Here is an 11,121-nt window from a genome sequence, read left to right as displayed (position 1 = left end):
GTGTTCCCGAAAAAAGACTTGGGATTTAATGAGATACTAGAGTAGAAAAACTGCTGAGATTATGAAGAATGTGGAGATGGATGAAGCAGAAGGAGAGCCCATTTGAGACCCATTTGGAGTAACCTGAATTTGTCCGTGACTTCTCGTCAGGAGGACTGCAAACTGCCTTTGAACTGGCTGACTTCAAGCACCAGCCTTCCCTCCACGGCCCACAGCATCACGCTGCTAGAGTACTACTACTGCCAACACCGACTGAGCGAGCGAGTGAACCCGCACACCGCTGATTATTTTCTCCTACCGTCGCACCCAAAGCCGTCCTCCCACGGCACCGTTAGTCAGCGTGTGGGCGAGAAGCCGCCTGTTGTGTACAGGGGCTGAAAACCGTGTTGTAGCTGTGAGGATGGATGGCAGGCTGGCGGGGGCTGCCTCGGCCTCTCCGCGGGGCCGCTGTCACCCCTGAGGGGTGTCCCTCTCTGGGAGAGGCCTCGGCCTTGGTTTTTTCCCTGAGGATGCCGGGGGAGAGGTTGTCCGTCTGGGGCTCGGGCCTGGGCCGCCCCTGAGGGAGGCCCGGTGGCTCTTCCAGGAGGGAGGAAACAAGGCGGGCGGGTGGTGTAGGCAAGCGAGGGGGCGAGGGTTTCCCAGCCTGTGCACACAGGCTGGGAAACCCTCGCCCCCTCGGCGCGGGAAGGCGGCCATCAGGCGGGGTGGCGTGAGGGGACGGCGGAGCTGTTTGGGGACGCGGTGGAGGGGGGGGGGGGGGGGGGCTGCGAACGTGTGTGCGCCTGTGTGGCGGCGCGGGCGGCGTGCCCCCGCCCTTCCCCCGCCGGCGCCCGGCGCTGCGCGGTGGGCTGGCGCTGGGGTATTTACGGTAAGGTGGACCCGTCGGTGGCGGCTCGGTGTCAGGTGATCGGCGCTGAGGAGCCGTTGCCACCGCCCGGGGAGGGGAAAATGCAAGATGGCCCAGCGGGGCCGTGAGGGGCTCCGCGGCGCCCCCTCCCCACCCGCCGCCGCCGCCCCGGCGCGTAGGGCCGGCGGGAAGCGCTGAGGCCAAACCCCGCCGCGCCAGAGCCCGTCCCCGGCGGGGGCACCGAGCCATGGGGCTCTGCTACAGCCTGCGCCCGCGGCTCTTCGGCGACGCCGGCGGTGGCGGCGGCTCCATCTCCAGCGCCGGCGCCGCCTCGGAGCCCGAAGCGCCGGCGGAGCCTCACGCCGCCCCGCAGCCGCAGCCCCTCGGCGCCCCGCTCCGGCCCGGCGGTAAGCCCGGCGGGGAGGCGGACGGGCCGCCGCTGCTGCTGCTGCAGAACGGCGGCGGTAACGGGGCGGCCCCCGAGCGGCCGCCGCTGCCCAAGGCCGGCGGCCCCGGCGGCGGGGGGAAGGCGGCGCGGCAGCAGGCGCTGCACCAGCCGCCGGCGCTGCAGAGACCCTGGGAGAAGCTGCGCCTGGAGGAGCGGGAGGCGGAGAAGGAGGCGAGGAAAGTCAGCAAGAGCATCGACCGGGCGCTCAAGGAGCAGAAGCGGGAGTACAGGCAGACGCACCGCCTGCTGCTGCTGGGTAAGTGTGTGTGCGGGGCGTGTGCCGGGGCGGGCAGGTGCCCCGCGGGGCTCCCCGGCAGCGCCCCCTCCCCGGCTTCCCCCTTTTCCTTGGGCGCTCTCCATCCCTCCTTTGTCTCCCCGCTGCCCCCCCCGGCCCTCTCCGTCCCCGGGCTCTCCCCCAGACAGGTTTACACCTTCTTTTCCCTTCCTCCTCCCCCTCTTCTCTCCTCCCCCCCCCCCTTCAGGCCCTGGCAGTGGGTTTGCAATGGAGAACGCGGTCGGCGCTTGTCCTGCGAGGGCGAGCGGCTCCACCCAGCCCGCCGGGCGGGAGCGGTCGGTGAGGGAGCAGCGGCGGCTGCCGGGGGAAGGGAGCCCTGTCCCGGGCGGGGGGGCTGCCTCGGCTAGAAGTTGTCTTAGCGCCCGGGCAACTCAGAAACATTAAAAAACCAAAAAACAAACCAAAAAAAATAAAAAATCGAAACACAGTAGCAAGGAGGAAAAATGGCCATGCATAAGATGTGTACAGCCTGTGGATGATGCTCCTCTACCGTGTGTAAGCAGGAATGGTTTGATGAGGAGCGGTAGGATGGGCTTGTGGCTCCTATATAAGAGGAATGCTGATGTGCAATAGGTTTCTTATTTAAAGAAAGAAACGGTGAGTGGTGTAAGGGGGCAATAAGCGGGCGTGGGTACGTGTATTCCTCACAGACATCGCCTCTACTACAAGATGCGTTCTTCAACTGTTGGCCCTCAGATTGTTTAGGGATAGCTTGTCAGCTTTTGTCCCCTCTTCTCTGAGGTGCTATGTGCGGTTTGCTATTGCCACTGCTCTTTCTAAGCATTAGTTAATAGTCCTCTCCAGAGGATTTGTACCAGCTGATACATTTACAGTATGAAAACCACAGGGGTATCTAATACAAGCATCTCATTTCCTGCAGGAAACAGAACAGTCATACTGCAGGGCTTTTTTTTTTTTTTTTTATGGTCTGAGCAGAGGGCTTATTTGGCTTCTTAGCTGTGGTCATAAATCTCTGTTTTCTGTTAGTGTGGAAATACTGATTTGCTTTTGCATTAGCTTGCTTTGTGTGTTTTTGTAAAGTTGCATGGTACGGAGTTTTGGTGGTTATCTACATGCATTCCAATTCTGGGTAGTCTTACATCTTTCTCTATAAAGCTGTGTTTCCGTGTTATTGGATTCCTTCATTCCTGTTGATGGGTGAGGGGAGGAGAAAATATGAAATACAGCAGGGCACAGAAGGTATAAGCAATGCTTGTCAGAACTGTAGTGCTCCAATTCTAAAAAACAAATCATGGGCTTTATTATTTCCCATAAAATACCGGCCTGTAGGATACCAGTACAGCCAGTGAAAGGAAAGAGGAAGAAGATGTAATTCCCGCTCCATGGAATTAATAATATTCTTTGTAAAATGTTTCTTCTGATAGTTGAACTGTTACAGTATTTAACTCTAAAATTCTAAATATTCCATTAAAAAGGCATATTTTTAAAAGGTTTTTCTTCCTGTAACCTCTGAAAGTGTGTTGTGACCAATATGGCTACAAGAAGGCAAAGATACTGGTTGGTGGCCTTCCTCTAGAGAGCAACGTAATTGCTTGAACAAAAGGATCCTAACAAATAGATACTGCATGTAGTCTATAACATGGGTGGTTGTCATAGTAAACCAGAGCAGTAAACACCTGTTCAGAAACAATGCAATTTGAAAAATAAACCATCTCTGACCCTTGGCACTCTGAAAGAAACTCAACACTCCTAAGATTGTGTTGAGTTTTATATTAAATCTGTGTCATAATCAGAAAATAGTCTCTTGATCTCCATATCGCAGGGAGGAAATGCTGGATTATTGTTTCAGCCCTGACAGATCAGGGCCTGACATAAATGTTTGATTTGGATGGAGGGAGAGCTGCAGGTGCTTCGTGTTGATGTTTGCAAAGAAGTGGAAATGCTGCTCTAGATAAGAGGAAAATATTTAGAATGGGGAAGGGTTTATTTGTCAGGGAAGGAGTAAAGCAAAATTGCATTGTACAAGGTAATCGTTTTCAGTCTTGCTCAGAGGAAAAGACTTGGGATGTATACAAAGGTCTTCATTCTAAAAGAATATTAGCTTGATATTTTATAGTATTTCTGGTGGTAAATAACTCGATCTTCCCTAAAGTCTTCCTGGCAGAGTGAACCTAAAAAGCATACCTTTGCTAGAGAGAGGAGGAATGTTTTTGTAGATCAACATGGAGGAAATGCATAGCAGAAGGGAAATGGTGAATGCAGTGACAGCAGAGCACTGTCACAGAATAAACAAAGTTGAGCAACAGCCTTGGTGTGGGCTTTGTTTCTTTTTTAAATAAAAGTTTGTAAACAATAGCTTTGTTTTGGTTTATCCTTGTAGGTCTTGCACATGAACTGGGGCAAATTTACAGAATATTATCGAAATTTTAGAGAAAAAGGCACTGTATGTTTTAAGGAGCTACTACTAGATATCAAAAGGGTATGCAAATAAATGCAGTAGTATAAGAACACTAATAATCTCTAGTTTCTAAATAAGTAGTATGTTGGAAGAGAAGCTTCTATAAATGTTTGAAAACAACCTTTCCCTAAAAGCACACCATTTTCATTTGACATGATAAAAGGAGAATTAATCAGCTTTGTCATGAGCTGTGCATAGAAGTTACCACAATATTGTGAAGTCTCAAAGCCTTTTTTTAGTATATGTTGGTAAATAGCTCTCTAAGAACATGTTCTTGCCTGTCACGGCATCCCCCCAACTAATGTCTCGTGCTGCACATGATGTTTTGACACTCCCCTCTAACCTACATTTGGAAACACTTCATGTGTTTTGTCATAGCTAGTAATTGTGAAAAGGGGGTGTGCAGTTAAGTCCTTGAGATCAGCTCTCTGTGTGCGCCTCCCACATAAATAGGTGTATCTGTATCAGGTGGCTGTAACTGATGTGGGGGATTTACTGGTGCACTGGAATAACAGCAAACACAGTTTGGGTTTGTTTGTTTTTCTTCTTCTGCAAGAAGATGAACCAACATAAAATGGAAGCTTGCTTTCCACTGCAATTGGCTGTTTCTTGTTTAATGTCCACTTTAAAAAGAGGAGAAAGGGCTAGAAACCTTAAATGGATTATTGTGCACTATATTATTTGCATTTTCTTTTTAAATTTCCTTTTATTTTTTATAAGTCAAAATGTTAATCTGTGCAGAATTCTTAGGATGCTTTTGCTAACCCTGAGATAAGGATTTTTTTAAGCATGCATATTTATTGCAGAGACTTACAGAGATGCTCAGAGTCTTGTAGCTTTGGTTTCTGTCTTGTTTTCTGTTTCATCTTTTTTTCCAAGAGAACTGCAAACACTCTCTTCTACAAGACTCTTTTAGCCGCTGATTTCCTAGAAACTGTACAAACATTACAAATCACTTTCTAGAAGCAATTTAAATTCTTATTTCCAGTCTCGTATTTTAAACTATTTCGGGAGTAAGTGGGGTGAGGGGGGATTGTCTTTAAACAAAGTGCTAACCGTTGTGGTATAATTAAGGCTCATGTAATGTTGAAGTAAGCCATAGATAGAAACAATTTTTTTCCTAAATAGCTCTTGTCTTCTAGTCTTTTCTGGCTCCTGTTTTTTTCCATTTTGTCTGACTCTTGGTTGCTGTCTTAACTTTTGATGACTTTCTCAAGCAGAACTCATTTTTTGCACTTCCCTGCTAAACTGAAACTGAAAGTGCTGGGAGTAAAGCTTTTCTGTGCAACAGAAACTGAAAGTAATGATACAGGGATTGAGGGAGGGAAAATGGACATAGTCATTTTCTTCATTTAAAACATACCGTAGCTGCTTACGTAATATTTAAGTATTGACTTGATAGTGAAATTTAGACTTGTTTGCTGATGTTTATGTACAAAAGTGTATAAAACATACAAAGAAACATAGCTCCCCTGAATTCATGGAAATCAAACACAAAGATGCCTTGTCAAGCTTGGGGGTTCCTAAGCAGTAGATGGTTCCCTGAAAGCTTAGAGATATGTAACAAAAGTAATGCTTAACTATGGTTTTATTTTCATAACTACAGACCTATTGACTGTTGTCAGAATTAAACTGTGTTGCAAAAAAGATTTATGCTCAGGCAATGGCTTTTAGACTAAAATTGGAGTCTGTTATTTATGTGTGCTGCATCAGTACTGAAGTTTATCATCCTAAACCCAATTTTAAGTATTAAAATTTAAATCTTATTTAAAAATAACTTTTATATCGTGCAACTCGTGCTTATTGATAAATACCTGAGTTTAGGTTAGCTTGATGTGCTGAGACTTTCCCTGTGCCTGCATAAGGCTGTGTGCTTGGGGTGTTTGTTAACCACCAGAGATGATGCTTTCACTGGTCTGTATCTGAGCTGGGCATCACTGCTTGTGTTCCAGGGTGTTGCACCCTCCTGTTGCATCCTGTATATGCCTATCTCATCTTTACAAAAAAAACTTGTTGGTTTGTGCTGATAGATTTAGGATCCCTACAGCCAGGTAGTTCTAGTGTGTAGATAATGGATATATAATTGGTAGGAACAAGTATTTTCAGGACTTTGAGGTAATGGGCTGCAAATACTGACCAATGGAGTAAAGTAAATGAGTTTCGTAATCCCTAATCCTTTGCATCATTCGCATGTCATTCTGAATGGCCTTGTGGTTTTACTGTAATTTATGCCATCATATTGAAGTGTATATGCATTCCTTGCAGATGAGAAAACCAGTAGGCGGAAGTCATCAGCACATGTTGGAATTAGTTCTTAACTTTGAGGTTTTTTACTGAAAGTGATCCCTGATTTACAACACTCAGTTTTTTCTTTATTCTGTAGATTACTAACCAATTGCATTTAGCCCATATTTAGCTGTTTTAACTGATTTCCATTCTTTGATTCATTTTGCTTATTTCTTAATCACTTCATATTTAACAAAAAAATATGCTTTTTTTTTCTTCTATTCCATGTTATGTGTGGCAGTGCTGGGAGGCTCTAACTGTTGTGCAAGGATGGGTTCTGTACCTGTTGCTTAGGCAACATGAACTTTCAGTTATTAGGCAATTTTTGTATATCGATGTGTATTCCACAAATGCTTATTGTAACATAATTCTTAATTAAGCAGGCTCTGCTAATACCTTCTTTGTCATTTTGAGCTCTCATTACCACTGTAACTTCTCAACTGCAGAAATTTTAAAGAGTGTGTAAAACTTAAGGATTTGCACATTTGTTTTCCCTCTCCCTATGCCTTTTTCCCCCCAGTTTAGAAGAAATACAGTTTGAAACGCAGTTTGAAACTTTGTTCCCATGTTCATCCATTTCCACTGCCCCACCCCGCACCCCATATTTCCTACCTTGCCAGTCCTTTGGCATTCCTTAACTGAATCTTACAAGATTTTTTCAATCTCCAAGATAACTGTATAAATATTAGTTATATTGTGGGATTATTTTTTGTTTTACATTTTAGCATCTTTGACACAGTGAAACTGTACAAATTTGGGGAAATATTTACTCTCTTTTTTTTTTTTTTTTCCCCTAGAGTCGTGGCTTCCTTCAACTTACTTTTCAAGTCGGGTACCTTTTCAGTTTAGAAAGTTGAATTAATTTTTTTAAAATTCTTTCTTCTTTTTAATCCAACAGCCTGGCTGAGCTGTGGGGGAAACCTGGCTCTCCCTCTACTTGCCAAGTTTAATTTATTTGGTAGCCTGTTCTAGAAATGTTTTGCTTTTGCTGAATGATGTAGAAATGGTTCTTCTCCACAGACTTCTGAGTAATAGTAGAGAAGCAAAATGGTGCAAGTAAGATAACAGAGCTGTCGCTTACCCTCTGGTTAAAAGGGTAGAAACTTCTGGGTTACCATTTTGCATTGGGGAAGTCTTGACTATACCTTTCAGTGTTTTCTAAAATTGTGTGGTTTGGATCTTTTGTAATGTCCAGTAAGAGGCTGCTCTTAGAGTAGATGCTTGATGGCTTGAACAGATTAGTAAAATGAAGCATGGAGCAGATGTTCTTCAGCCTGTTGACTGGTGCCACAGTTCAAAAGAAATCTAAAGCTATCTTTCACTGAAGATGCAGATCTATTTTTAGAGTTGGAAAATGTATGTCAGTAGTTGTTATGTTCTTAATAAAACCAGCCTTTTGTAGATAGTTAAAATCATCCAGTTATAGTTAAGATTTACAGCCTTGCGTGGTTCAACCCTGTGAGGTATTTGTTGTGCTGCAGTCATCAACACATCTTTCATTTTATGGGCAGAAGCCTTGTCTTACTGTGCCATTACTTACAACTGTTTTGGTTTTTGTTTTTTGTTTTTCTAATATTTTGGATGTTTTCTTTTGACTGATAATATCATAAATCAGTAAGGCTAGGTGGTTGGTTTGTTTGCTTTTTAAATACCCAAGAGTGCAGAGTCTGGAAGAAATGCAGCCTCGGGCCTGGCCTGTGCACATTGTATTTATGCCTTTTCCAAAGGTGGATGAGCATGAAGTATACTGACTAGTAGTATTTTATATTATCCCTGTAGGACTGTATGTGAAACTTTTGTCTCTTGTGATTTGTCTGCACATGAATATTGAATAAAAGTTTAAGGACTTAAAGCCCTGCTGGATAAGCTGTATGAAGAAGGAGGGATATGCTGTTTGGGACTAGAATAGATGAAAAAAAAATTTAAGAAAATACTAATTTTTTCTTTTTCTGTGTTCACATGCAAAGGATCAAAAAAATCCAAGAAAAAAACCTGCCAATTAATGTCTGCAACATAAAGCATAACATCAATCACCTGTAGTGGAAGATCTTGACTGATAAAATTTCTCTGAAGTCAAACTTGAATTGCTTCCTCATAATGTGGTATCTTACATCTGTTTGTTTTTAAGCTTAAATTTGAAGAATTATAAAATCCACTTATATTTAAAGTAATGTTAGGTTTCAGGAACAATAAATTATTCTTTCCAAAATACCATTACTGTAGTAAGTCAAATCCAGGACATATTTTAAATTTTATATTGTTATCTTTATTTTAGCCAAGAATTTAAATGATGTGGGAACAACATGCATTCTGGAGTGTAAAAGTAGAAAGCTTCCCCCCCCACCCCCCCAGTATTTAATATAAACAAAAAGAAGAATTGAAAAGTCTTTTACTTTCTCTACGATAGGCAGTACAATTTTGACAGTTTAAGAAGACTTCATTTCTATAGAGAGCAAAAAGGAATCTCTTCTCAGCAATCAAATCAAGCAAATTGTCTAGTTGGTCTTCAGAAGTTGCAGAAACAGAGAACATTCCTTCTGTGATTTTGGGTTAGTGCATGCAATAGAGATTGCATGAGAGAGCAGGCTGGAAAATATCTGTAATGAAAACCTGACAATAAATTGAGTCCTCACTCTCTGGGTATCGTTTCCCCACTCCCTCTTTTTTAATTATTTGAAAATACGTACTTTTTGATACATGTAATATACTTTGTAGTTAATTTGTCATATGTGGATTAAAGTCGATAGTTTTATTTTTCCATCATGAAGAATGAAGACTGTGTTAAACTGCAAAAAGTGTGGATGATCATGGATCCTTATTCTTCTGTGCAAGTGTAATTTATATTAAGCAACTCAATCTTTTATTGAAAACTGTCATGAATGTTGCTGGAGACATTATCAACTGTGTTATGCTACAATTCTCTTAATTGTGGAGAATTAGCCATTCTGCATCTTGAAGCAAACACAGAATGTGCTGCATGGTGTTAGGCAGTGCCTTATTAATAATTATCTTTATTTTCTTGAACACCTCAAATGTGGAGGACCAAGCTACAACAGAAGCAAGGTGCTTTTTTTCTTGAGTGAGAGCACTCATTCGTATTTCATGTGCTTGGATTCATTTAATGTTGATTGAAGAATAGTTTTTACTCCAGATGATACTTTTTCACATAGAAATACACACACATGTCTGTGTGTGCACACAGACAACCACTGAAGTTCTTGTAAAACACGGTAGATTGCCATGAGGAGTCTAGGTGAGTTAAACCAGCCTTCAAGAGTACATGGTGGGATTATATCCTGGCATATCTCATAGGCCTGAAGCTTCATAAGAACAGGGCAAGTCTAATGGATTCTGTAACAAGATTGGGTTTTTTCATCCTTTGACTCACTGTACACTTGAATTACAAAATAGATTTATAGTGTTATCTTCTGTCTGTTCTGAGCTTGCTGTACTTGTCTAATTCACTCTCTAGGAGAGATATGAACAAGATATCAAGTGCTTCTAACATGCACCAGCCTTTGCAAAGACAAACTTCTTTTTTTATGTTCTTATACAAACTCTAAACCTAAGATGCAGAAGAATATAATAATTTGTATAAAGGACATATGCAGAAATAACCAGTTCATAATCTGCAAAGATATCATTAAAGAGGTTGGTTGTTTGATTGTTTGTTTAAATTTAAAAAAGTATTTTTTCCTTTCTAAATGGCAAGATGCTGTGGAAGGTATTTATGTCTCATAATGTGTCTCTTTTCCCAAATCATTTAGTCGCCTAATATTAAAAACTGAACAAAGAAAAAAATCCTTGATCCGTACTAGGTAAGTTTTTCTGCTTCAGCTGTGCTTAAGAACCTTGTAGTATACTACTGTTTTGTATGTTGCCATGCAACCTAGTCAGGTATAAACAAGCAGGAAAACTGCATTAAGGATTGGCTATAACTTAATATGACTTTCAGATCCTTTTATTCATTGGGTCTACTTACTTGTGAGCATGGCTTAGTGCAGAACAGTAGCTGTTCAAATTGTTTTGCTTTTATCCCTTAAATATTTCCTTGAAGGAAAACAGATGGGAACTACAGGGCAATAATTCTGGTTCAGATTGAATAGTTGATCTTCCTTTGATTTAACATTTTGAAAGAAAAACAGAAATCTGAAATTCTTTATATTTTCTCACACTTGGGAGTAGGGCGGGACAGAAGGCACAAAAACCAGCCAACAAACCACCCTTCTTTCTTGTAAATTCTGGTGACTTTGGTTTGATTAATAGAACTAAACTTCAAGTATATATTGATCTGGATTGTCCCTATAAATGAAATAGCACTGGAAGGGGAACTCAAGCTCTTGGGGACTTGGAGAAAGAGTGAGTAACAAACTGCATTTAAATAACTGCTATGCATTGTTCCTTTTAGTAAATACTTTTTTCTTCTTACTTTTAAGAATATTTTGAACAGCCTTGCACTTTCTGTGGTTCTTCAGTGCTCTAAAGCATTTAATGTCTCTTAATGGAAGACTTGATACAGAAGCAGTAGAGTGGCACTTGATTTAGTGCTTCCTGATGTCTTGCTTTCAGATCAGGAGCTGTAGCAATCCCTCTGATGCTTCCGTGAGTTTCCAGGTGCACCCAGGGTGTATAAGGCTGTTGTTTCAAATTCCATTGCTTACTCCCTCAGGTGGTCTTAATCTACCTGATGTGACATCTGAATTCATGAGCTTGTTTGTTCAACAATTTGTTCAACAGTGTCTTTCCAATTTGATTATTATTGAAACAGTACAGTTAGTGTGTTGTTGGTTTTTGTTGTGGGTTTTTTTTAAATGGGGAAACTACAG

The 11,121-nt window shown here is 42.4% G+C and overlaps 1 protein-coding gene across 1 annotated transcript in view; it reads left to right on the top strand.

The window, feature by feature from the left end:
• Positions 1 to 879: 879 nt before the first annotated feature.
• GNAL (G protein subunit alpha L) overlaps positions 880 to 11,121 on the top strand; it is a 192,516-nt gene continuing 182,274 nt past the window's right edge. The window contains exon 1 of the mRNA XM_074878106.1: positions 880 to 1,551. Within this exon, the coding sequence (XP_074734207.1) occupies positions 1,095 to 1,551 (457 nt within the window). The 5' untranslated portion in view covers positions 880 to 1,094. The remainder of the gene's footprint in view (positions 1,552 to 11,121) is intronic.

Source organism: Strix uralensis, chromosome 1 (assembly GCF_047716275.1).
Source record: "Strix uralensis isolate ZFMK-TIS-50842 chromosome 1, bStrUra1, whole genome shotgun sequence".
Lineage (NCBI taxonomy): Eukaryota > Metazoa > Chordata > Aves > Strigiformes > Strigidae > Strix > Strix uralensis.
The sequence above is the reverse complement of the archived record's forward strand: the minus strand, read 5'-3'. Positions and strand labels throughout refer to the sequence as shown.